At 53.8% G+C, this 25,872-nt stretch overlaps 3 protein-coding genes across 7 annotated transcripts; 2 read left to right on the plus strand and 1 right to left on the minus strand.

Moving 5' to 3' along the window:
• Window positions 1-241: 241 nt before the first annotated feature.
• Polr2h (RNA polymerase II, I and III subunit H) lies at window positions 242-6,227 on the plus strand. Of its 2 annotated transcripts, XM_063261172.1 has the most exons (6): window positions 242-312; window positions 1,002-1,264; window positions 3,046-3,129; window positions 3,230-3,323; window positions 4,583-4,666; window positions 5,885-6,227. In XM_063261172.1, exons 2-6 carry the CDS (start codon window positions 1,192-1,194, stop codon window positions 6,000-6,002), a joined length of 453 nt encoding a protein of 150 aa, XP_063117242.1. In that variant the 5' UTR covers window positions 242-312; window positions 1,002-1,191; the 3' UTR covers window positions 6,003-6,227. The 2 variants fall into 2 exon arrangements, with proteins under 2 accessions (XP_063117242.1, XP_003477112.1); XM_003477064.5 differs by lacking the exon at window positions 242-312 and having other exon boundaries at window positions 1,001-1,264.
• A 2,662-nt stretch (window positions 6,228-8,889) lies between these two features.
• Thpo (thrombopoietin) lies at window positions 8,890-17,571 on the minus strand. 2 transcript variants are annotated; one of them, XM_063261171.1, is made up of 6 exons: window positions 17,247-17,571; window positions 13,549-13,712; window positions 13,203-13,330; window positions 12,597-12,683; window positions 10,278-10,445; window positions 8,890-10,058 (listed from the first exon to the last, which is right to left on the minus strand). In XM_063261171.1, exons 2-6 carry the CDS (start codon window positions 13,559-13,561, stop codon window positions 9,396-9,398), a joined length of 1,059 nt encoding a protein of 352 aa, XP_063117241.1. In that variant the 5' UTR covers window positions 13,562-13,712; window positions 17,247-17,571; the 3' UTR covers window positions 8,890-9,395. The 2 variants fall into 2 exon arrangements, with proteins under 2 accessions (XP_063117241.1, XP_012996249.1); XM_013140795.3 differs by lacking the exon at window positions 17,247-17,571 and adding an exon at window positions 14,934-16,508.
• Window positions 16,910-25,603, plus strand: Chrd (chordin). 3 transcript variants are annotated; one of them, XM_063261167.1, is made up of 23 exons: window positions 16,910-17,072; window positions 17,194-17,297; window positions 17,736-17,865; window positions 17,972-18,106; window positions 18,206-18,305; window positions 18,388-18,475; window positions 18,828-18,969; window positions 19,084-19,224; window positions 19,304-19,386; window positions 19,464-19,611; window positions 19,736-19,842; window positions 19,937-20,056; window positions 20,816-20,972; window positions 21,282-21,502; window positions 21,905-22,018; window positions 22,294-22,560; window positions 22,646-22,739; window positions 22,828-22,881; window positions 23,141-23,244; window positions 23,761-23,863; window positions 24,416-24,561; window positions 24,690-24,789; window positions 25,161-25,603. In XM_063261167.1, the coding sequence occupies exons 1-23, from the start codon at window positions 16,925-16,927 to the stop codon at window positions 25,214-25,216; spliced, it is 2,862 nt and encodes a 953-aa protein (XP_063117237.1). In that variant the 5' UTR covers window positions 16,910-16,924; the 3' UTR covers window positions 25,217-25,603. The 3 variants fall into 3 exon arrangements, 2 of the variants coding, with proteins under 2 accessions (XP_063117237.1, XP_063117238.1); XM_063261168.1 differs by having other exon boundaries at window positions 25,164-25,603; XR_010051615.1 differs by lacking the exons at window positions 24,690-24,789; window positions 25,161-25,603 and having other exon boundaries at window positions 23,141-23,179; window positions 24,416-24,556.
• Window positions 25,604-25,872: the final 269 nt, after the last annotated feature.

A 25,872-nucleotide genomic window follows, 5' to 3' on the forward strand; every position in this document is an offset into this window, starting at 1 on the left:
CCTCGGCAGGGTCCGATCGGCCAAGGAAGGCTCCTCTTTCCGGAGCAGGGGAGGAAGCAAAGTTGGGGGGCGTCGCAGAGGGGAGTTGTAGGCCGTCTCCCCATGCTTTCCCTTCACTCTTGGGGAGAGGTGCAAGTGCACCTGAGGCTGCCAGGGAGGAGATGGGAAGAGGCGAGGCCCGAGGCCAGGGAGTCATATGTGCCAGGATGCCACTCCTGGGAGGCGGGCGTGAGGGGCAGAGGTCGCTCCTCCCTGGCCAGGCCCGAGCCGAAACTCGCCGAGCTGCTGACGAGCTGCTGAAGGCTCGTCGCTGTAAGACAATGGCCTGCGGGGTCTTCGCGTTCGTTCTCGGAGTCCTTGGAGGGCGGAGTGGGCAGGGTTGAACGCCAGTGCCCAGGGATCAGGGGAGCAGTGTGGGGCATAGAAGCGATGTCTAGGGAGGGGGCAGTGGCGAGAAGGGGTGCAGTGTTTGAGAGTTGCTGGCACCTCGACACGGAGATCAGTGCCAGAAGGATAGAGCGGTACTAAGTCGAAGGGAAAGTGTAGGTTTCTCTCTTCCCTATAGTGACATCATAGCAAATTCCCAAACCCGACCGACCCGGCTCCGGTGACGTCCAGCAGGAGGAGGCCAACCCTGCCCGGCCCGGGGTGCCTTGCTGCCAGCTAGAGGGTCTGAGCATCAGGCCCTGCGGGTCAGCGGTCGGGGGCGGAGTTCTGTTTCACCCGCCCCTAGCGCGGACTGTGCCCTAGGCGGGCACGCAGGCAGGCAAGGTAGGGCTAGGCCGGGCTGCTGTGGGCCAAGGATCAAGGTCCCAGCCGGGTTAGGCCCCCACGTATTCCAGTCTTTGGGACTTGGACTCTGAAGAGGGCGCAGCAGAGCTCTGGAGAGGAGCGCGACAACTAGCACCACCTCCGCAGCGGGTGGGGCCTGCGCTATCCCCGCCCTGGGCGGAGTCTTCAGGACGTGAGACCCGCCCACAAAGCGCCGGCTTCTCCGACAGGGTCTGTAGGGGCGGAAGTGAAGATGTCCGGAGAGGGAGGCGGCGACGGAAGTGGCTGCGCTACTGGCCCTCGGTGCGCGTGCGCCGTCCTGCTACCTCGCTGCAGTTCTTCGGCGATTATTTCTCCCGCTTTCTCCGCGCCGGGCTCGGAGCCTGGCGCTGCTGCTGCTCCTTTTGCGGCCCCTTCACTATGGCGGGCATCCTGTTTGAGGATATCTTCGATGTGAAGGACATTGACCCAGAAGGCAAGAAGTTCGACCGAGGTAAGCGAGGAGTTAGGGCACGTCCTTGGGCCACCTGGCCCCCCGCTCACGTGGCAGGGCGACCTTCTCTGCAGACATCCTCAGGACTAGAAAACTGGGACTCCGAACTGATGTCTGGGCGGACTTTAGTCGTGGTGCCGCCAAACTCCGGAGCCTCTTGTAATCGCTACCCGCTCTGTGTTAGGTGCGGCACTGTGCGCGATTTACACACTTTGCCACATTGATTTCTTTCAGGGGTTCCTGTGAGGTGGGTAGTGTCTTCCTAGTTTTGCTCCGAAGAGGTTAAATACCACCTCCCCACCCCCCACACACAGCGGGTCTAGGGTTGTAGCTCAGTGGTGTAGAGCGCTTGCCTAACATGCGCCAGGCCCTAAAGAGAAAAACAGACACAGTTACTTGATTTTCTAGCCTGTATGCTTGTATCATCCCCATAATCTTTAAACTCCGTGTGAAGTCCGCTCTGAGTTAGAGCTAACTGGTTGATGTACAAGGGGTTATAGAAAAGTACCAAGTGGATCAAAAACTTTATTACAATAAAAGACACATCTCCATTAATCTCCCTCAAAGTGCTCTCTCTGAACACACTTATCCCGATGTGCTTGCCACTTTCTGAAGCAGTCTTGATAGTCCTGTGTGTCGGGTGTCTGTGAGGTGTGATGAATGCAGTAGCTACTGGTGCCATCCAGCCAAAAGGCAGGCTGGTGAAAACACAGTGTGCCCTCAATCCGCCGGATCTGGCCCTGTGGGACATCTGGCTCTTCCCCAAAGTTAAAATGACCGTGAAAGGTAAACGTTTTGAATCAGTTTAGGAAATCGAGAGACAGCCAGAGTAGAGCAACTAAAAACACAAAAGAGGACTTCAGAAGTGCTTTAGAAAGTTTCAAGAACAATGAGCTAAGTGTTTGGAGAGAGGGGAGTATTTTGGGGAGATTAATGGCAATGTGTCTTTTACTGTAATGTTTTTAAACATTGCACTTCATACAACTTTATTGTGCCATTGATTGATAATTGTTTTTCTTTGGTGTCACTTTCTTTGCCTGGAGACATGTTTTTCTTTTTTTCTTTTTTTTTTTTTTTGTCTTTTTCATTTTTATAGGTAATCGAATTCAGGACCACCTGCTTGCAAGGCAGGTGCTTAGGCCGCTGAGCTAAATCCCCAGCCCCCTGGAGACATGTTTTTCAATACAGACATAGGTTCTTTTTCATTGTTACTTTGTTTTCTGAGATATGGTTTCACTGTATAGTACAGGCTAGCATTGAATTCATTATGTAGCCTGGGCTGGTCTTGAACTCACCAAAATCCTAATCCTGTCACAGCATCCTGAGTGCTGGGATTGTAGGCATGTGCCTCAGTTCCTTGCTCAGACATCAGTTCTTCAGCATTCGGATAATCCCTTCACCGTAGTGCGTATTATAAAAAATGGTGCTGGGGGCTGGGGATTTAGCTCAGTGGCATAAGCGCCTGCTTTGCAAGCAGGCAGTCCTGAGTTCGATTCACAGTACCAATAAAAAGGAAAAAGACCCCCCCCCCCAAAAAAAATGGTGCTGGACATGGAGACACATGCTTGTAATCCCAGCACTTGGGAGGTTGAATGAAGCAAGAAGATTGCTGTTTGTTCGAGGCCAGGATGGGGTGCAAAGTGAATTCAAGGCCAGCCTGAATTGCATAGGGAAACCTGGCTTAAAAGGACATCAGCAGCAACAAAATTTTATTGTACTTAATCCCCAAACTGCCCTGAACCTGGTGTTATGCCTGTTGTTCTGTTCGTACTTCTCTCCAGTGTCTCGACTGCATTGTGAGAGTGAATCTTTCAAGATGGACCTCATCTTAGATGTAAACATTCAGATTTACCCTGTAGACTTGGGTAAGTATTGAATACAGATTTAAAAAAACTTAAAAAAAATTTTTTTTAATCTCTTCGAAATTTCAGCTCTTTACCCTGAGGGCATTGCTTTTATTTTTAGGTGACAAATTCCGATTGGTTATAGCAAGTACTTTGTATGAAGATGGTACCCTTGATGATGGTGAATACAACCCCACAGATGACAGGCCTTCCAGGTAAGGGAGTGGAGAAGGGAGTGAAGTATGCCCCAAGACTAACTAGCTAAATGGTATAGAAAGACTTTTTCTTACTATAATTTTGTTTTTGAGGCAAAGTCTTGCTGTGTAGTTCAGGCTGGTCTTGAACTCATGACCATCATCCTGCTTTAGACCCCCAAGTGCTACTACCATGTCTGGCTGTTAATGTATTTTGGGTACTAATTTACTTCTGTGGTGCTGGGATGTAAACCAGGACTTTGCCCATGTGCTGTGCCAAATTGAACTACATCCTCAAGCCTAGAAAAACTTTTATTTAATTCCTGGAATAAATAGTATCAGTAAAATTTGAATAACTTTAAGGAAATTATTGCAGTTAAGAAATCAGACAACTAGGGGCTGGGGATTTAGCTCAGCAGCATAAGCTCCTGCCTTGCAAGCAAGCGTGTGGTCGTGAGTTCAATCCCTGGTACTGATAAAAAAAAAAAAAAGAAAGAAATCAAACAACTAGGGAGGTAAGAGGGAGGGAAATGGAAGGGAAAATAAAAAAGAATTTATCTATGTGCACCAATTCCTCTTGATGAATGTCATTTTTTTGGCTTTTTGAGACAGGGTTTCATTATGTAGTTAGTCCAGGCTGGCCTTCAACTCGCAGGAATCCTCCTGCCTCAACCTCCCAAATGCTGGAATTATAGGCATATACTGCCATGTATGGCCCAAATGTCATTATTATGGTCTGCAAACATGTGCTAATATGAAAGAAATCAAGCAACCGGGCATTTATTGAGAGAATCAATAACATGCTTGTTTATTGCATTTTTTTTTTTTGTCTTTTTCATTTTTATCGGTACTGGGGATCGAACTCACAACCGCCTGCTTGCAAGGCAGGTGCTTATGCCGCTGAGCTAAATCCCCAGCCCCCTATTGCAGCTTTTTGAAGGTTGAGGACGTGGCCATATGAGTGAGCCAGGCTGTGTGGCCAAGCTCACAGGATTGCTATAAGGACCTGAGTTTCTAAGTTGCCTGTTGTTATATGCTGGCACTTACTTGCTGGTTACTGTGTTTTTATTTATGTGGTAAATTTATTTTTTTTTTATTTTGAGACAAGGCCTTGCTAAATTTCCCAGGCTTGCCTTGAACTTATGATCCTCCTGCCTTAGCTTTCTGAGCAGCTGGGATTACAGGCCTGCGTCAGCATGTCAGGCTCGGTTGCCATTTGTAAGGAGCCTCTTAATGCTGTTAATTATTATGAAGCATAACTTTGTTCAGTTTTTCCACAGGGCTGACCAGTTTGAGTATGTAATGTATGGGAAAGTATACAAGATTGAGGGGGATGAAACGTCTACAGAAGCAGCAACACGCCTGTAAGTCCCATAGGCTGGTGAGAAACCTTTGTCCCTCCCTGTACTGAAAATTTGGGCCGTGCTCCTATTGCAGTGTTGGGTCCTCCTGAAACACCTCAGATGTAGATGGGATGAAAAAGGGACCGCTCTGGGGACAGTTCCCAGTCTGAAATTCTGGCTGCTCCTCCTGCCCTTGTTCAGGATCTCAGATAATTTCTTGCTGTGTAAATTGCAGAGGAGAGTGGATTCTTCTGGGAAATCCTTACAGCATTAAGTGATTAAACTGCTAAGCTGTTTTGTTTTTGTTTATTTTGTGTGTGAGTGTGTTTTGCTACTCTGTAACCCAATCTCTGCTTCTTTGGTTTCCCTGCTCAACTATTTTTTTCTTCCTATAAAATTTTATTGAAACAATATGTGTTCTTTGTAAGAAATTAAAAAGCAGAGAAGTAATGAAAAAAAGGAAAAAAAATCACCTATGATTCCATACCCAGAGGGAATTTTTTGCATAAACATTTTGAATATTCTAGGTCTTTTTTTTTTAAATAACTGAGGGCCTCACATATGTTAGGTAAGCCCTCTGCCACTGAGCTGCACTCAGCTTTTTTTATTTTGTGGCCGGGTCTTGCTGAGTTGTTCAAGCTGGCCTCAGGCTTGTGATCCTCCTGTCTCAGCCTCTGGAGTAGCAGGAATTACAGACCTGTTCTCCATGTCCAGCATTCTAATTTTTTTGTCTTTTTCTTTGAGAGCTTGTTCATTACAGTGTTTTCGTGGTTTTTCTTTTTGCTTTTGTCTTTTTGAGACAGGGTTTTGCTATACAGTTAAGGTTGGCTTTGGGCTCCTTTTGTGGCCCAGGCTGGTCTCAAATTTGCAATGATCCTTCTGTCTCGGCCTCCCAAGTGCTAGATTACAGGATTCTGCCACCACACCTGGCTCTGTGTTTTCTGTTTTTGCTTAACATTTATAAACCATATTTCGCTGTATTAGTAAAGCTTTTCCCAAACATTTTAATAACTATAACATTCTAGTAAATCTATCATAATTCATTTAACTGGTCATGTAAGTTGGGTTAGTTGTTTTCTACCTTTGCTAGTATGCAACATCACTTTTGCACACACGTGTGCATTCTCGTTGTCTGAATGTTTAGCTCTTACTGACAGCCTCTGGAGAGTGCCTGCCTCTCTTCTTTTTCACACGGGGCGGATGCTCTGGAGCTCATGCTGGGCGGGGGCTCTGTTTCAGCTCTGCCTATGTGTCCTACGGTGGCCTGCTCATGAGGCTGCAGGGTGATGCCAACAACCTGCACGGCTTTGAGGTGGATTCCAGAGTTTATCTGCTGATGAAGAAACTGGCCTTCTGAACCTCTCAGGAAACTGGCTTTGCTGCTGAGTTGCTTGGGTCATGGACACTGAAGCCTAAGCAAAAGTCGTTGTGGTCCTTGTGGAGAAGGGAGCGGCTCTGTCCACCCGGAATCAGAGGAGACTGACTTGGCCCGTGGAGATCCAGTGCAGGAGCTAAAAATGAATCAGAAGTCACTTTTTGTGTATATATATATTTTTTAATTAAAACCTCACTTTTTCAGACAGCTTCCCTCCCCTTTCTTTAAAAATTTCCATTTTCTTTAAAATTATATTTTTGTTAATTTGTGTATGGTATGTTTCTGGTCTGCAGCCAGATGATCATGTGTGACAGGCTGTCCCTTTTGGTGTCAGAGTTTGGGGTCTCCTGAGTGACTCTTCTCAACGTTTATCCCTGGTATGGTTCTTGATTGGGGAGAAAGTGTCGTGTTCGAGCTCCTGAGGATAGTACCCCAGGCCTGGAAGGTACCACCCATTTGGCAGAGCTTTGGACTGGCACCTAGCCCTGACCATGTCCTTCCAACACTTTCAGTCGCTTAGGAGTCCTTTCACGTTGATGTGAGTGAGTCACTCGCATAGACTGGAACTGTTCGTTTTTATGGAAGCTTTCAGACACGGGCTCCGAGGCCTGGAAGCAAGTGGGGGAGTAGTCTGTGCTTTCCCCTCCCGGGATGACCGTAGAGGGACCAAGTGGTGGTGGTGGTTCTCACTGTTGACACCAGATGGGGAGCTGCTGCATAGGCCAGTGAAGTGGACAGGACACCAATACCAATGAGATTGGCGGCCCAGCACCAGTGCGCAGGACAATGCTCCAGCCTGACTGCAGTCTCTAACTTAGAAAGAGGGAAAAGAAACAAGGAAACAGTGGTCACAAGGACTCCCTAGTGTGAGTGTGAGCTGGCTCTTCTGCCTGACGTTTGAGTTCTCTGGGGAAGTATTTGGGATTCTTCCCCTGAGAAAGGCAAGGTTAAATAACTCAGAAAGAAGCTCTGCAGTCAGCAGTTGTCTCTTACATCCTGGCTCTGCTTCCAGAGCAGGTCCTCCTGCTGGGATACCTGTGGAGTTTCCTTCCCCATCATTTTCAGGTCTTCACAGGAGACATTAGAAATCGTATTTAGGGAGGTGGATGGAAAATGGAACGGGCTCAGCAGGCAGGAGGGAAGGTGTTTTCACCTTCCCAGAGGTGGTGGGAGGGGATAGGAGGTGCAGTGGGGGTTGGGATGATTTTTTATGGGCTCCCAGCTTTTCTGAGGGTTTTGAGGGCACGGAGGATGGATTGGGATTAAGTTTGAGAACCTAATTACCTGTAATAGTTGCAGGCTATGTAGCAAGGTTTGGGTTGACCTGGGGTGGCAAAGGACAGAACTGGTATAAAGTAGAATAGGGTTGAGTGTTCTGACTTTAATCAGTGTGCGTAAGAGAAGAAGGGATGGAATCAGATGGAATGGATTAGATTCTTTTTTCTTCGGGGTTTGGGGATTGACTTCAGGGCCTCACCTCCCCCAGCCTCAGGTTAGATAATCATGATGGTGAGTTTTTGTTTTTGTATTTGATGCCACAGCTTGGATCCAGGGCCTCACATGTACTACACAAGCGCTCCACTACTGAACTACATCCTCAGCCCAGGTTAGATTCTTGGTAGGGCAGATTTAGCCACACAAAAGAAGCCCAAGGCTGTTTGCTTGTGGCCTGAGCTGGAGTGAGACACTGGTATCAGATGCCTGGAGCCGTCTGCCTGCATTTGCAGTTTTGCAACCCTTGCCTCTTAACTGTGCTGAGAACCTGTTATTCTTCTGTCTCTTTGACACCTTGTTCTGGCTGTTGGCTCTCTCTGTGTCATGAAGTGTTTCATTTGATGATTAAATTCTTTTTGATTGTTAAATTTAACCTACTTCAGTAGTTCAGTAAGTTACACTTTGCGGTTACCGTTCCCTGCGGTTACCGTTCCCTTAAGTTCATACTAGGATTTGTAGTGTGGGTGAACTAATTCTCCCCTACCGACACCATCTGAGATGTGGAGGGCATTTTGAGTTTTCTGTATCTGTTTGCTTTTTTTTTTTTTTTTTTTTTTTGTCTTTTTCTTTTTTAACAGTACCGGAGTCAGGACCACCTGCTTGTAAGGCAGGTGTTTATGCTGCTGAGCTAAATCTCCAGCCCCAAGCTTTCTGTATCTGTTTTTTTTGTTTTTTCTTCAGTGCTGGGGATTGAACCAAAGGCCTCACAGGCTAGGCAGTTGTGCCTCTGAACTATGCCAACAGCTGTGTGCATTTGTTGATGCGTTCTCCCTGGTGATTCTTGTGCCCATGAAGGCAGAGGAGGACACCTGGAGATGTCCAAATTAGCCACCCCCACCAAGAGCCTTAGTAGTTGATGTATTTGCTCCCCATAGACTTGGAACCAGTGAACGATAGGGTCTCCTATCGGTGAATGAAAGTCTTCTACAGTTCCTGCAGGAACTCCTGAGGTAGCAGGCTGAAGTGGCGGTGGAGTTTCTGCAGAGCTTCCGAAGCCTGGTTTCTTAGGGACCCCCTGCCTGTGTTTACAGTGGTCATGCAAAGCTGTGTTTTTCATGTACTCGTGGGAACTGGGAAGTGAGCCTTCAGCTCCTTCTAGTGCTTGCCCTGCTGTGTCAGCTCAAGGAGCCTGACTCAGGGCACTTCCTGCACTTCCTGGTGACCTCCACAGGAGGGAGGCTGGAGCCCAGGCCTGGCAGGGCTGAGCTCTGAAGTGCTGGCTGTTTGCTCAGCTGTTGAGTGCCCACCATCCCAACCAAAACATCTGTCTGCACACCTTACCTGGGGTGTGAAGCTCTCCGAGGCTTCTTGTTAGCTTTTTTGGGAGGTGTGGAACCTATTTCACCCCCACTCCCCAAGAACATCTTTCCCTTGCTTTTTGGTTAGCTCTCGCATACTCATGATTTATTCTTTTCCAAGCTTTGTTCTGTGTGTTTCGATGGCCTTTTTAATCAACACCTGTTACTCATCAAAGAGTAAAAATCTCAAACAGAGGGTCAAATGAGGCCCATCAAGAATGAACTGGGCATTAGAGGGCCTTAAACTTGAAGCAAAGGAAATTACTTTTCTGACACAAGGTTAATCTACCTCTGTCAAAAGGTCAGGCCAGGCCAGGCCAGGCTTTCGTAGGGTTATCATGAAAAACAACACATTGATAGTGATTTGCAAAATGACCCGGAAAACAGACCAAAGATAACTAGCTGCTCTGATGAATACATATTGTCAATAGCTAAAAAAAAAAAAAAAAAAAAAAAATGCTTCTGAAGTTGTATAATGTCCAGTGAAAGCCAGCTCCTCTGCCAGGGCTTCAGCTTGTAGGTAAAAGCTGGTAGAGCTGCAGTTGCCGGGCGGGGCCCTCCCCTGTGGCCATGTGTGGGTCCCTCACCCTTCCTGAGACCCATTCTGGGAGTGAGGGTGGGCTGCAGTGAGCAGAGGGCTGCTGGAGTTGGCTGTGATGGAAGGCTCAGGCAGCAGGGGGCGGGGCTGGGCTCCAGGTGTGGGCAGGGCGGGTGGAGGAGAGAAAGGTGTGGACTGTCCAGCAGGAGGAGGGGCTGGGGAAGCTGAGTGGAAGTACAGGAGGGAGGGTGGCCAGAAGCCTGTGTCCGAAGTTCCTGGTGGAATGGTTGGGACTTGTAGGGCCCTGGCTGAGGCTCCAGGAAGGAGTCCATGAGTTCCATTCAAGGGTCCATGTGTCCTGTTCAGGTGTCCAGGGATTTGGTCTGAAGACCTGGAAGTCTGATTCAGCAGACCAGGAATCTTGGCGCTGAATCCCTGTAGTGTGTTGAGAAGTCCAGAGCCAGGCGTTCTGGCTGTGACAGTGAAGTTGGTCTCCAGCAATGCAGAAGTCCTGTTTGGGAGCTTGTTTAGTGTGAAGAACAGAGAGGTACTGCTTGGGACAGTGGTGGTGGGCAGGGCCCGCCTGGCACAGAGTGTGGGCCCTCCTACAAGCAGTAGGAAACGCACCTTTCCTCGGAGCAGCTGTTGGAAGCTCAGGAACATGGCATTGGGGTCCTTGTGAGCTACAGTCCTGCCCTGTGGAGGAAGCTGAGGGCAGAGGATGGGCCTGAGGCCAGAGACCAGGCCCAGACCCCTGGCCTCCCTTGACTGGGAAGATGGTGCCAGCGCCTAGGCATTGTGGCTGGGACAGGGCACTCCCTGTGGGTGCCTCCCCTACCCTCACCACCCTAGGACCCCCTTTCTGCAGGTCTCTTAGGGGGATTGAGGCGGAGGATATTTTCTATGGTTCCTTAACTGGGGACTTACCTGGGTCCCCAGGAGACCCTGCAGGGCCCCAAGGAGGAGGCGGACCTGTCCAGATAGCTGTCCCAGGAGGGAAGAGAGGCACGAGGGTCCCAGCTGGCCCCGTGCTGCCATCACTCCCTCCAGTAGAAGGGTCACTGCTCCTAGAATGTCCTGTGCTTTGCTCTGCTCCTGGGAGAGGGATGGAAAAGAGAAGCAGGCTGCTTCAAAGGCCGTGCTAATAGCGGGTGGGGAGCCCGGGGGGACAGCCAGCAGGATGAATCATAGGAGCCAAGAACTGGACAGCACCGGCGTCCCACCCAGCGCAGGAATTCCTGCAGTCTCCCGACAGTTGGTCATCAGCCTGTGCTTCAGTAAGTCCAGTGTCCACCGAGCCAGCTGCTCCTACGCTGACTTCTAGCTCCTGGTTTCAGTGCTGCGCATGTACTCTTTGTGCTACAGAACCTTAGGGCCACAGCATTTTAAAACTCCAAGTGGAGGTGAGGTGTTGCTGTCATGGGAGTGGCAGATGTGGAATAGAAGCGATCTGTAGGTACTGCCCTTCTCCCCTGACCCAGGACCCCTGGGAGACCTGAGGGAAGGAAGAAGATTCTGGGATGCTTGGGAGCAAGAGGAGCTGATCTGGGTCCCCAGGGAGCAGCTCTTGCTGGACACAGGGTCTACTCAGTCAGGTTTGTGGCTTTGTTTCTTAGACCATTCCTCATCCAACAGAAAAACAAAACAAAACCTAAGAAGAGACAGAATAGAATTCGATAGGAATTTTTCTACAACATAGATGCTAAATTTCTAAAGCAGTCCAGAACTGTCAGCTTTAAAAATAATGCCTTCACCCTCTATGTCTACCAACACATGAGTGGGTAAGAAAAGTGTCATATGTAATACAGTACTATCAAGAATGTATTTATGAATATATTTAAGAATAAACTTGAGTGATCTGTAGGCAAATGGATGCTCCTTGATTATTTTTGAGACAGGGTCTTTCTGTGTAGCCCTGGCTACTCACTTACTTGGACAGGCTATTCCCTGTGTAGCCCTGTGCACATAATGATCCTCCTGCCTCAGCCTCCTGAGTGCTGGGATTAGAGGCGTGTATTACCACACCTGGCTGAGTGGATGCACTCTGAGACCATGTTAAGTGAAATAAATCAGACACCCATTTTAAATATACCATAGCTTCTCATATGAGAAACTCCAAATATAAATAAAGAGCAAAATAAAAGCTAGATAGTAGGGAAGTAAGAGTTTTTGCAAATGGGAAGGGGACCAAGAGGTAGAGGGGGAAAGAAGGGAGGGTAAGGAATTGAGATATTATGTACAGCTACCAGCTCCCCAGGAGGAATGTGAGCATTATGAACTATAAATGTGTACTAATAAAAAAACAGTTAAAAAATAGCTGCTTCAGGGCTGCAGGTATAGCCTGGTGGTAGAGGGCTCGCTTAGCACAAGGCCTTGGGTTTAATCCCAGCATTGCAAAAAGAAAAAGAAGAGCTTCTTCAACTGCAAGCTACATTTGGAGCTATTCGGCTCTTGAATCTTTCTCCTGCAGCTGGAGGCTTGAACAGGGCAGGCCATCGAGAGCTGAGAGCCGGAAGGAGTTTGCTCAGTTTACACAGAATTAACCACATGCATCTCTGTTAAACTTCACCTTGAAATGCAATTCCTCTTGCTTCTAGCTTTTGTCATGTCAGTGGTGTGTCCCAGCTTGGTGTCATCTGTAGATATTTATACACAGTACTACTTTTTCATGCCAATTTAAGAAGGTTGAAGGGGCAGAGAGGTTCAAGGCATGGCCACTAGAGTCCTATGCAGCTCTGTGTGTGGTCAGCCTCAAATCTGTTTGAAGGTACTAAGCCCAAATCCATCATCTTGTGTAGGGGGTATCATCATAGGAGAATGTAGGTGGAGTTTGGCTGACAGAGCAGAAGATGAGAGATACTCTCTTTTTTTTATCGGTACCGGGGATTGAACTCATGACTGCCTGCTTGCAAGGCAGGTGTTTATGCCGCTGAGCTAAATCCCCAGCCTGAGAGATATTCTTAGAGCACAAAAACTTTAGAAGAATCAATGGTAAGCAGGCGGGGCTTGGTAGTGATAAGACTTACGGAAGCCAATGTAAGGGGCATTTTGTTTTCTCCATCCCTCCTCTCCCTCCTTTCCTCCTGTCCTCTCTCCCTTTCTTTGTTCCTTTTTCCTTTCGCCTTTCCCTTTCCTTTCTCCTTCCTGCCTTCTTTCGGATGCTGGGAACCAAAGCCAGGGCCTCACACGTGCTAGGCAAGTGCTTTACCACCGAGCCACATCCCAGGTCATGGGTGGCTTTCTTACCGTCTGAGCTTTCCATTCTCCCAAGCTAAAGTCCACAGCAGGCAGCAGGATGGGTGTGGACAAAGCGTTCACTTCGGGGCACTGGCTCTGTTGAGAAAGATGGGGTGAGAGAAGGGAGCTGAAGTAGAGGAGGGTATGGTGGCCTAGAGCTGGGACAGACCCCACAAACACTTATGTCCAGACCAGAGCTTCTAAGAAGGGATCTAGTGCAAATCACAGTCCCTGGCAGGAAGTAATCAACAGTACGCAGAAGTGTTTTTATTAGTATTTTTTTGGTGCAGGGATTGAGCTCATGCTAAGCAAGCTATCTACCACTGAGGTATACTCCTAAACCCCATCACCTTTTTCTCTCTTTTCTTTTCTTTTCTATTCTTTTTTGGTACAAGGTCTTACTAAATTTCCCAGGCTGGGCTCAAACGGACAGTTCCTGCCTCAGCTTGCTGAGCAGCTGAGTGTACAGGCGTTTGCCACCATGCCTGGATGGTGGTGGTTTTGCCAAAGACGACAGTGGAGGAATAGTCACTGGTCAGGGAGTATAAGAAAGTGGCGTGAGGGAGGGCAGCTTACCAGCTAAGTGGAGAGCGGGCTGGTGTGTCGGATTCTTACCAGTCTGCCATGAAGGGCGTGAGAGTCACGAAGCAGTTTATTTAGGAGTCGGGGGTCACAGGCAGGCGGAGCTGGGTTGGACAGAGTTAGTCTTGCAGTAAGGAGAAGAAGGACCACCAGGAGCAACTCTTAGATGAGGTAGAAAGGTTGGGGGTGGGCAGTAAGGAAGGAGTCACTGTCAGGTGGTGATCCAGGGTTTCCCATTTAGGACCCAAACCTGGGGTTCTATTGATCAGACCTTATCCTGGAGAGTGGATTCTCCCCATCCCCCCTCATAATCTGTTTTTTTTTTTCTTCTCCCCTGCTGTGTTTCAGTCTGGCCCTTGTTCCTTGAGTGCTTTCTTACCAGTCAGCTCCATTCTGGCTGGGGTGTCTGGCTGGAGTGGCTCCCTGTACGGGACCTCTCCGCTGAATCCTTCCTGGGGCCATGGAGGCGGCTTGGGCTTTTGCACTTTTAGGCAGAGTGGGGTGGGGCACAGGTGGGCCGAGAAAGAGGGTCTGGAATCTGTCCTGTAAATGACAGGAAGAGTGACCATTTCACCAAATTTCAAGAAAAAGACTGCCTGGCTGGGGGAACAGATGCTGGGAGGACCTGGCCAGCTCTGACTGTCCCCAGGTCTTCCTGGGACTGCAGCATATGGTGTGGTCTCTATCAGTGACTCTGGTGTGAGTTTGGTGCCATCGATACTCGTCACACCTGCTGAGAGCAGCAGGACGTGATATGTACACACACATGGCTTATTTGGCTTCAAATTCTAAGCAAGCTTGCTTGTTAGGGCTGAGGCTCTGGGATGGGGATGCGGAAGGGGAGAAGCATGGAAAAGGGAATATGGGTTGGGATGAGAAAGTTGCAAATATGCATAACATGCTCAGGAGGAATTGGGCAAAGCTATAACTTCAACCACCAGAAGGCAGGGATTAAAAGCCAGTGCAAGACTCTCTTATTCCCTCCCTGTCTGCCCCACACATAAAGCCTCCTGGAGTTTTGCTTTGCAATCCACATTCTGAAAAACCGAGATGGCCTGGCAGTCCTGGGCCTTCCTTCCTGAAGCCAGTAGCCCAGCAGTGGGCACCTCCTAAGGAAGATGGTGCCCACATTACATGGCTTACTTCCCTGAGACGGGCAGCCAACCTGTCTTACGGCTGCACCTGTCTCTCTGCCCCCTCTGCAGATCCCTTCCAGCTCCTTCCCAGGACCCCCCACATGGCTTCCGCCTCCTTTCACAACTTGTGCAAAGAAGTCTGCACCTGATTCAATATTGGGATTTCCTGTGGGTGTGTCAATATGCTTCAGCCCTCCTCCCTTAACACCCTTCCTGGTGCCCCTGGCTTCCCTGATCCAGCTTCCCCAGCCCCAGAATTGGGAACCCGAAACTCATGAGTTGTGACCTTGTAAGAATGGGGATTGGGGCTGTGTCCATCTTGGTGCTAGATTCTGTCACTGTACATGCACCTCCTTTATTTTTTATCTGGGCTCAGGTCTCCTTTCCCTAGAGCTAGTCCGGATGGTGCTGTGTTCTACGTCTGTGATCAGTCCCTCGGAAACCAGCACCCCACCCCCTACCCCTAGCTCTACCCTGCTCCTCCCATTCTGGGAAAGCTACACTCTTCTCGACAAAGGTCAATGCCTGTAGGTTCCAGTTGGCCTGCCCCTCCCCCAGCTGGGAGCCCAATTCTTTGCTGTCCTTCCGACCCTCTCCAACACGGACCCAGCACGCTACTCGTACTCACCGGGTGCAGAAGGGCTTAAGGGATTAGGTGCACAGTGGACCGCACTCTGGGGAGCAGATGAGTCGGAAGACATGTGGCGTTGGGGCACAGCCCTTCCATAGCAGTGGGGTCACACGTCTGACCTGGCCACTTCTGCCCAATCAGGGAGCAGAGAGCCACTAGACACTGGCGAAGGCCCCCGGAAGTGACGCCTTCTCCTCCTACCCGTGCTGGGCCTGGATCCCCTGCCCTGGACCATGGTCCACTAATGAGGCCCAGTTCCTCCACCCACACACACCACAGGGAAGATTTACATAGGGGGATCCAGTTTTTCCTAGGAGCTGGAAACCTGGGACCCAGCTGGAGAAGAGGTGGGAAAGGAGGGGAGGATTTGTTCAGGAGAGATCTGGCAGTATGTGTTCATCCCTGGGGAAGAGTCTTGGAGGTCTTATTTTAGATTGGCGGGGTTTTCAGTTGCTGGCTATCCAAATTTCTTTTCCCTGGACACCACACCTGCTGTCAAAATCCAATAGGACTCTTGTTTCCTGTTTTTCTTTCCCAGAGTCCAGCCCCATGCCACCCAGGAGACCCTCTTGTCAGTCTTTTCTCCTTGGAAATGCGCATGTTGTATATCTTAGTGATCTTGTAAGGGGTCACATTATAGGCAAAGGTGCATTCAGCTGGAGGGGACTGGAAGCTGGAAGCTGGGTGCCTACCCAGGTGGGCGCTTGTCTGCTGGGCCCAGGGGCTTGGATAACTAACTAAGGCCACTTATCTCTGTGCCCATGTGTCCCTGTCTCAGAAAAGACAGCTGTTGGACCTCATCCAGCAAGTACCTCGCTGCTGGCCCCCTTCTTCCTTTGGCTGTGGCTCCTTGGCTTTTCCCTCAGTCCCAGGCTCCCCACAGTCTCTGTCTTCAGGGGTTCCTGACCCCACCCCTCCCTTCTCCCAGCTCTCTCCTGTTCCTCATCCCAAGGATAGGGCTGTCCGCTACAGAGGATGGCCTAGATCCCGGAATTCTCCAGTTCAGCCAGACGAGATGCCTCCCGAGATTAGGAAGGAGGGTGCTGGGGGAGGCTCATGGGGGAGTGGGTGGGAGGGGACAGGGCATAAGACCAGAAAACCAGGACAAAGGAGGCTGGGGGTGGGTTGGAGAAGAAGAAGGTCCTTGGGGTGAAGGAAGAGGTTGGGAAAGTGACAGGATGATGGTTGAATGGGTTTGAGGACAAGTGAGAGTGGAGAAGAAAACCCTGCCACTCACCCAAGGGGAAACACTGCCTATTTCTGGCCAAGTCCCTGTCGGGGAGCCCTAGAATGCAGACACCCTCAGGAGGGATGTGAATGCAGCCAGAGCCAGGGCTGAGGGAAGAAGGGTGCAGAAGACCCAGGGTCAGGGAGAGATCGGCTGTCACCCTTAAAGACAAGTCTTCATCCTTCAGGCAGGGATGGGTCCTCCCCTCAGTGACGGGTCCAGGCCTCGGGCCCAACCTCTGCCTGAGGATCTCAGGCTGGACACATATGTCCTGGTTCACCCTGTGGCTGTCGGCAGAGGGGGGCTCCGGGACCGCCTCTCCTCCCCCTCTGTGCGCCCCCGGCCCTCCCCGCCCCCTTCCCCTCCCTCCTCTCCTGCCCGGTCCCAGCCCCTCCCTCCCCTCCCCCACGCGCGATCCGGGCCGCTGCTGCTGGGCCGGACCCCCCGGGCTCAGCCCGGCCCCTCGCCGAGCCGCCGCCGCCGCCCCGTTTGCAGAGGAGGAGGCCCCCGGCCGGGGTGTCGGGCGCGGGGCATAAAACGGGCCGGAGCCGGCGCCCGGGGCACTGGAGCCGCGCACGGCCCGGGTCAGCGCCCGCCCCGCCCCGCCCGGCGCCGACTCCGACTCCGACTCCGACTCGCACTCCGCGGCCGCTGGCCGAGCCCCTCGCCGCCGCCCGCCCCCGGCCCGGCCCGGCCCGGCCCGGCCTCCTCCCCGCGCCCCGCCCGCGCCGCGCGCCGCCTCCCGCGTCCCGCCCGCGTCATGCCGAGCCTCCCGGCCCCGCCGGCCTCGCGGCTGCTCCTCGGGCTGCTGCTGCTCGGCTCCCGGCCGGCCCGCGGCGCCGGCCCCGAGCCCCCCGCACTGCCCATACGCCCGGAGCAGGAGCCGCTGCCCGTGCGGGGCGCGGCAGGTAGGTGGGCGCCGAGGGCCGGCGCAGGTGGCGCGGCCGGCGGGCGGGCGGGCGGGCGGAGGGGCGCACAGGGACCCGGGGGGGGGGGGACCGCGGCCGCCAGCCAGGCTCGTCCCCGCAGGCTGCTCCTTCGGCGGCAAGGTCTACGCCGTGGACGAGACGTGGCATCCGGACCTGGGGGAGCCCTTCGGGGTGATGCGCTGCGTGCTTTGCGCCTGCGAAGCGGTGAGTGGACGCGCGGCCACCGCCCGGGGTCCTGGAGTGCAGGGCTGGGGCAGCGGAGTGGACTCCAGAGAAGGGGCAGGTCTGCCAGTGTTCGGGATGCTGTGCGGGTGCAGGAAGAGAGGTCGCCCCTTTGGGTCTCGGGTATGCGGGGCCGCGGAACGCGCGGGGCGGCTCGGCGCCGACCACAGTCCGTAGCCTGTGTCACTTAACTCCCATCGCAGCCTCGCTAGGCAGATGCCGGTGTCGCCCCCACTTTCTGGACTGGACCCTGAGGCCCGCGAGCCCCACGGAGGTTAAGCGACTTGTCCAGGGTCGCGGCCACCCGCTCTGACTCTGCTGACCCAGCACGTTCTGGTCCCTGGACTGCTCCTTTCTTCCCCTGGTCTGACCATTTGACATCTTGCACTCACTTCATTTTTCCGTGTTCTCTGCGATCAGCCTCAATGGGTTCGTCGTGGGAGGGGCCCTGGCAGAGTCAGCTGCAAAAACATCAAGCCCGAGTGCCCAACCTTGGCCTGCGGGCAGCCCCGCCAGCTGCCAGGACATTGCTGCCAGACCTGCCCCCAGGGTAAGGATGGCTCCGCCCACAGGGCCCGGAGCACCACCAGGTTGAGGGCGGCTTAGACCTGGACCGGGGCTGCCTGCTGAAGCCAGAGCGTCTCTTACAACCCCAGGCACAGAGCGCAGCGACTTGGAGCAGCCGCCGCCAAGCCTGGCCTTCGAATATCCGAGGGACCCAGAGCACCGCAGTTACAGCGACCACAGCGAGCTGGGGGCCGAGGAGCGCGCGCGCACCGAAGGCCACACGGGTGGGTAGGCAGGGGCCGAAGGGGTGGGGTCGAGGCCGGGGCGGGCCGCCAGCGCCAGCGGGGGCTGACAGTACCCACGCCGTCCTCCTTCCCTTGCAGACTTTGTGGCGTTGCTGACAGGGCCGAGGTCGCAGGCGGTGGCACGTGCCCGGGTCTCGCTGCAGCGCTCCAGCCTCCGCTTCTCCATCTCTTACCGGCAGTGAGAAAGGGGAAGGAAGGAGGGAGGCTGTAGGAGTGGGTGGGGGAGGAGCCTCCCACCTCACTGCACCTCTCCTTGCTAGGCTGGACCCCCCCAGCCGGGTCCGCTTCTCCGATGCTTCAGGCAGCGTCCTCTTTGAACACCCTGCAGCACCCACTCAAGATGGCCTGGTGAGACGATGCCATTTATGATAAGCGCTTGTCCAGTCTGGGTACTGGACCTGAAGCAGTGCAGGCTCTGCCTGGCTGCCCTGGGTCCTGGCAAAGTGCTCGGCGGGAGGAAGGTGCTGACACCATGGGGCCCATTTTACAGATGAGGGAACCGAGGCTCGGTAGCAGAGTGTGATTTGTCCAAGGTCACAGAGTTAGTAAGCAGAGCAGCCAGGATTTGAGAACAGCCTCTCGCTGCCAGGGTCCTTTCTAAGCCTCCTCAGCCAGCCCTATGCTTCCTTACCAGGCCTGGGAATCTTTCTTAGCCAACCTCTCATGTGTACTGAGTGCAGGCCTTGTCTCTCTGCTCCAGGTCTGTGGGGTGTGGCGGGCAGTGCCTCGGTTGTCTCTGCGGCTCCTTAGGGCAGAACAGGTGCATGTGGCACTTGTTACACCCACTCACCCCTTGGGGGAAGTCGGGGGGCCTCTGATCCGGCACCGGGCCCTGGCTGCAGGTAAGGGGAGCACCCGGCCCTGGCATGTGAGGATCTGCTGCTTCTCTGTCCAGGGGCCTGGGTGGGGTGAGGAAGGGGTTTTCTGATGGGCTGTCCCCATCTCCCCTCCTCCAGAGACCTTCAGTGCCACCCTGACTCTGGAAGGCCCCCAGCAGCAGGGTGCAGGGGCCATAGCCGTGCTCACCCTCAGTGACACAGAGGATGCCTTGCATTTTCTGCTGCTCTTCCGGGGGCTGCTGGAACCCATGAATGCCGGTAAGTGGGGGAGGGAAACACTGGAGAAGGCGGAGAGGGCACAGCCTCTTGGAAACGTCCACATGCAGGGCTGTTGCAGGACCAGCCCAGGTTCCTGTGAGGCTCCAGATTCTGCGAGAGGGGCAGCTGCTGCGAGAACTCCAGGCCAACACCTCGGCCCAGGTGAGGGAGGGTCCGGCCAATGTTGTCATGTGCTTTGGCCTCTCACTGTTGCCCACTGCACCCTGCTCTGTCCCCAGGATCCAGGCTTCGCTGAGGTGCTGCCCAGTCTGACAGCCCAGGAGATGGACTGGCTGGTGCTGGGGGAATTGCAGATGGCGCTGGAGAGGGCAGATAGACCAGAGCTGCGCCTCAGGGGGTACATCGCTGTCCGGCGGAGCTGTGATGGTGAGGCAGCGTGGGTCTGGAACATTAGGGGCATGTGACCAAGAGGCACAGAAGAGGGCTGGGTGGCTTGGGGAGTGCGTGGGCATGGGCCAAGCCTGCCACCACCTGTCTTGGCCCTCTGCAGTCCTACAAAGTGTCCTTTGTGGGGCCGATGCCCTGGTCCCTGTTCGCACGGGCGCTGCCGGCTCTGCCAGCCTCACCCTGCTGGGAAATGGCTCCCTGCTCTACCAGGTACAGGGTCAGGGGCTGCAGGGGCTGGGGAGAGCAGTGGGGCAGGGCCCCTTTGCTGCCTTTCCAGTTCCTCCTCCCCTCCCCTGGCCACCAGGTCCAAGTGGTGGGGACGGGCAGTGAGGTGGTGACCATGACCCTGGAGACCAAGCCTCAGCAGAGGAATCAGCATACTGTTCTGTGCCACATGACCGGACTCCAGCCTGGAGGACACATGGTGAGAGCGCCAGGCAGAGCTGGGCCATGGGGCCTGTGTGCTGGGGCTGCTGCTGGGAGCCAGGTGGGACAGCGGGGACATGCAGCATCATTCATTTCATCCTGAGCTCTCTCGCTGGCTTGTGACACAGCTTCAGTGAGCCTCAGACTGAGGACTGGACAGTTCGATGTGGCCCCCTGTCTTCAACAAGCTGCAGTTTTGTTTAGTGGAGATAGTCTTGCCTTGTTGTTCAGGCTGGCCTTGAACTCGCTCTGGTCCTCCTGAGTGCTAGGGTTATAGGCGTGTGCCACCAGCCCCCCACCTCAGCAAGTTTCAGGTGAATGGCAAGAGTGAGGAAGAATAGTGCAATAGACTGTAGAATAATCAGTATGATAGCAATGGTCGCTACTTCCTATGTTTCAGGTAGGATTGGGAAGGCAGCTCAGTGTGGCGTGTTGGCCTATGCACGGGGCTGTGGGTTCAATCCTTGGTACGGGATAGCAGAAAAGAGGCACTTCACTGGTTACCTTATTTTTATATCTTTTGCCTTTCATGCTGCCCATCTGATAAGGAAGTAAAGGCCCAGAGAGCTGAAATAATTCTTCAAGATTGTTATGTAGCTAGGAAGGGGCAGAGAGAGAACTTGATCTAGAAAGTTCTTTATTAGTGTGTGTGTGGCATGTGTCTATGAGTATAGTGGGGACACAGGGTGTGGAAAGGCCTCAGAATTGGGGTTGTGTGAAAGTTGAGGGGCTCTTCTCTTTCTCCTGCCCTCCCCAGGCTGTGGGTATCTGCCCCAGGCTGGGTGCACGAGGGGCTCACATGCTGCTGCAGAATGAGCTCTTCCTGAATGTGGGTACCAAGGACTTCCCGGATGGAGAGCTGCGGGGGCATGTGGCTACCCTACCCTACAGTGGGCACAGTGCCCGCCATGACAGTGAGTGCCCTGGTGTCTGCCTGTCCTCCCGTGTCCCCTGCCCTGTGACTCAGATGTGAGATGCTACCAGCCGGCCAGAGTCTTATGTGTCTTCCCCTGCATGAGCTTTGGGTTGGCATCTGGAGAATGGGGCACACGCAGGGTGGCCCTGCTGGCAGGCCCTGTCTGTCGCCACGGTGCATGCATGAGTCTAACACTTGCTGTTCTCCAGGCTCTGGCCCTATGAACAGTGGGGGAGATGGAGAATGCTGAGATTAAGGGGCTCTAGGCTGACTTCTCATCTGTCACCTCTCCTCTGTCTGGACCCAGCATTGCCTGTGCCCCTGGCAGGAGCCCTGGTGCTGCCCCCTGTGCAGAGCCAGGCAGCAGGGCATGCCTGGCTCTCCCTGGATACACACTGCCACCTCCACTATGAGGTGCTACTGGCTGGGCTCGGTGGCTCAGAACAGGGCACTGTCACGGCCCACCTCCTAGGGCCTCCTGGGATGCCAGGGCCCCGGCGGCTGCTGAAGGGATTCTACGGCCCAGAGGTGCGGACCTGATGGTGGGAGACAGCGTGGAGGGCTGAGCAGGGCTGTGGTGGGGAGGCAGAGAGCCGGCAGCCTGCTATTACAGACCGGGCATGGGCTGGGGAGTCAGATGGACCGGGGTGTGATCTGGCTCAGCCTTTTGTTTTGCATTCATTCTCAGGGAGTTCGTGGGCTACTGTGGCATGTCCTTGGCCACTAGAGGGGAAAGGATTGGGGGGAGGTGAACCAAACCCATAGACCTGGAATCAGAGAGACCTGACCTAGCTTCCAAGCTTCCTACACTGCTCGTGGCTTTGTTACTGGAGAGACTTCAATCTCTCTGGGTCTCAGTTTTTCTTCTACAAACTGGGGACAGTAGGTTCCACCCTAAAGCGCCTTGCTGCCATCCCTCATCCTGTGCAGGCCCAGGGTGTGGTGAAGGACCTGGAGCCTGAGCTACTTCGACACCTGGCGCAGGGCACTGCTTCTTTGCTGATCGCCACCAAGGGAAGCCCTAGAGGGGAGCTCCGCGGGCAGGTAAATGAGCAGTGTGGCCATAACAAGGTGCAGCGGCCAGCCAGTGCCATGTGTCTTTGCACTTGTCACTTGGTCTCTCAACACCCTGTGAGAAGGGTGAAGCCATACAAGGCATCTAAGGGGGCTGGCAGCCCACAGCCCTGGCCCTGCAGCTCGGTGATCGCTGTGGCTAACTGCAGTCACCTGGAACTGCAGCACTCAAGGGTCAGAGCCGTGGCTGGTGATGCTAGGGGATGTCTGGAGCACACAGCCCCTCCACCGGCCTCTGCTTCCAGGTACATATCGCCCACCAGTGTGAGGTGGGGGCCCAGCACCTTGCTGCGGCCGGGACAGAGGGGATGCGGATGCCTGAGGCTTTGGATGCAGCCACCAGACCTGTGATGCCCGCTGCCCTGGCCCCTGAGGCCCCTGCACCTGCCAAACCTGGAGGTTCTGGGCGGCTCCGAGACCCCAACACATGCTTCTTTGAGGGGCAACAGCGCCCCCATGGGGCTCGCTGGGCACCCAACTATGACCCACTCTGCTCCCTCTGCACCTGCCAGGTAAGTAGGAGATTCAGGAAGGGCAATGAGGAGGATGGGGGACAAGGGACTGGAACCTGGTCAGCGCCTCTGCTCCTCTCTGCAGAGACGAACGGTGATCTGTGACCCCGTGGTGTGCCCGACCCCCAGCTGCTCACACCCGGTGCAGGCGCCTGACCAGTGCTGCCCAGTGTGCCCTGGTGAGTTCTCTGCAGGGCTGTAGGGGATGGGCTCCCAGGGCTCGAAGGGGGTGGGTCACATTCTGCTTCCCTTTCTTTGGTTCCACAGAGAAGCAAGACACTAGAGACCTGCCGGGGCTTCCAAGGAGTCAGGACCAGGGAGGTGAGCGGGAAGGGTACATGCAGGGGTGGGAGCATTTAGGGAGCCATTGGGTTGGACCAAGAGGATATGAGAGTGTGTGGGAGAGGGGAAGGGCAAAGGACACAGGGGCCAGGTGTCACCCGACAGGCCTCATTAGTGTTTCTGGCCCCCAGTAGCCTTTGGGTTAGGCTATTGTGTGCTGGCCTGAAGCTCAAGCCTTGATTGTGGGCACAGATGATGAGCTCAGTACTAACAGCAGCTGGGCACCCTCCCTCACCAGGCTGCTATTTTGATGGTGACCGGAGCTGGCGGGCAGCAGGTACCCGGTGGCACCCTGTCGTGCCCCCCTTTGGCCTAATTAAGTGTGCTGTCTGCACCTGCAAGGTATGGCCGCCCATGGTCTCTGGTCATAAGCCAGTGGGGTCTGCAGAGTAGGGGCGGGAGTGGGCTGGAAAGCAGTGCTGTCCATGTTGGGCAGAGTGGGGAACTCAAGGATGCAAACATGCTGGAGAAGCCCTGTGGGCTTCTGATTGCATCGTGGTGGTGAACTCAGTGGGCTGCTTGTTGTCACTGAAAGCTCTAAGAGGTTTGTCATCACTGCTATAGAAGACAAGGGGCTGACCTGGGTGCAAATTCTGCCTCTGCCCCCTGCTGACTCCATGGGACCTGGGTGTTTTCTGAACCTCCCTGTGTCACCCATTTCTGTCCTGTAAGCAAATAAACATCACCTATCTTGTAGGGCACAGTGACGATTTGAGTTCAGGTGTGTAGAGCAGGCCCAGGACTCTGAGTAAAACGCCATGCATATATTTCATTGGAGTGGGGAAAGAAGTGGGAGGAAGAAGGAGGCTTATGTGTCCTGCTCCTCCCTGACACCCATCATGCATTGGGTTCCCACAGGGGGGCACTGGAGAGGTGCACTGTGAGAAGGTGCAATGTCCCCGACTGGCCTGTGCCCAGCCTGTCCGCGCTAACCCCACTGACTGCTGCAAGCAGTGTCCAGGTGAGGAGCTTGGGCTCTGAGACCTTACCCTTGGGGTTGGGACAGCATTAACCTGGGTGAGAGGAAGGGGCCTCTCAGCTGTTTCAGCATCTAATGAGCACAGCTCTGTGCCCGTCCTGAAGCCAAAGCTCTGAGCACAGTGCGGAGAATGTGCCCCTCCTAGTGGGACGTGGTGGATTTTAGTTTCTATTCTGTCCATCCATCCATTCATCCATTCATCCATCATCCATCCATCCATCTATACATTGATCCATCATCCATCCATCCATCCATCCACTGATCATCGATTGATCCATCTATTGATCTGTTAATTCATTGATCCACCCATCAATTCATCCATCTATCTATCCAACCACCCACCTACCCGTTGATCCGTCCATCCATCTATCCATCCATCCATCCATCATCCATTCATCCATCCATCCGTCCATCTATCCATCCATCCAAATTTATCACCCACTAAGTGCCAGAAACTGCTAGGTGGTGGGAAGTCAAAGAGAAATCAAAGGTGGGGCTGACCCTTGCTTCTTTCCCTCCCAACCATGGGGTCAGGGTCCCACCCCCAGCTGGGGGACTCCATGCAAGCTGATGGCCCCCGGGGCTGCCGTTTTGCTGGACAGTGGTTCCCAGAGAGCCAGAGCTGGCACCCATCAGTACCTCCCTTTGGGGAGATGAGTTGTATCACCTGCAGGTGTGGGGTAAGTGGGGCCCTGCAGTGGGAAGCTCTTCCTGGGGTTTCCTAGAGGTGGGCTTCCTGGAAGAGGTTGATGTCCACTGCAGCCTAGCGCCATTGGGGATGTTCAGTGTCTGCTTTGTCCTACACCAGGCAGGGGTGCCCCACTGTGAGCGGGATGACTGCTCACTGTCATTGTCCTGTGGCTCGGGGAAGGACAGTCGATGCTGTTCCCACTGTACACGTCGGCGGTGTAAGTGAGGGAGGCTGGGGACAGCAGCTGTGGACTGGCCTGCTGGTTGCGGGATACCTGGGAGGGAGGGGAGCCCTGGGAGCCTGTGTGCTGCCAGGAACCGTGCCATCTGTTTCTTGGGCACCATCCTAGTCTGCCCACACAGGTTGTCGCCCACCAGGGGTTGTCATGTATCATCATTTCTTTACAAATGAGATTTCTGAAGCTTAGAGGATCAAGCAGCTAGACTGAGGTCACACAGCTGGTGTGCACTGACTTACTGGGACAGTCATTTTCTTTCTGGGACCAGGGCAGGGGTGCTATGCTCAGGTCCCCTGTGGGTTTCTCCCTGCTACCTTGTTCCCTCTCCTCCTCCAACCTTCTGTCTCCAGCAGCCCCTGAGACCAGGACTGTTCCAGAGCTGGAGAAAGAAGCCCAAGGCTCATAGGAAGCAGCCGGAAGGTCGTGTGACCAAGAGGCCAGGGTCTGAGTTGGGGGGCGATGCCGAGGACGCTGCCTTCTTCCATGTGGAAGCCCAGTGCCTTTAGCTCCTCCGTTCTGCCTCTTCTCCCCTCCCCCACTACCTCTGGGAACCAGGTGGCCAGGCTGGGCCGTGGCCATACCCACTCCAGCTCTGCCCTGCCGCCCTCTGGCCTCTGCCCTGGAAGCCCCACCGTTTCCTTCTGTACATAATAATGTCACTGGCTTGTTGGGATTTTTAATTTATCCTCACTCAGCACCAAGGGTTCCCCCCCCACCCCACTCCTGCTGCCCCTGAGCTGAGCAGAGTCATTACTGGAGAGTTTGGTATTTATTAAAACATTGTTTTTCAGTCTTTGGGCTCCAGATGGGCTCTTTTTTGGCCAGGGACCTGAGTGGGTCCCAGTGGGAAACGGTCTGAGGGTAGGATGTGAGAGGGGGAGCTCTGGACAGGGTGAAGATGGCACAGCAGTTGGCTGGCACAGCTGGATTCGGCAGAGGGGTTGGGGCTGCCCCAGGGCTGGATTGGAGTTTCCGGAGCACAAGCAGCCTGAAGCAGGATTCGAACTGAAGCTCAGAATTGTTTTCTACCTGGCTGTGTATGTGGAGCTGCTCCAGAAGAAG

The sequence above is a fragment of the Cavia porcellus genome, unplaced genomic scaffold (assembly GCF_034190915.1).
Source record: "Cavia porcellus strain 051 isolate PalLab524CR breed Dunkin Hartley unplaced genomic scaffold, mCavPor4.1 scaffold_14, whole genome shotgun sequence".
NCBI classification, from domain to species: Eukaryota; Metazoa; Chordata; class Mammalia; order Rodentia; family Caviidae; genus Cavia; species Cavia porcellus.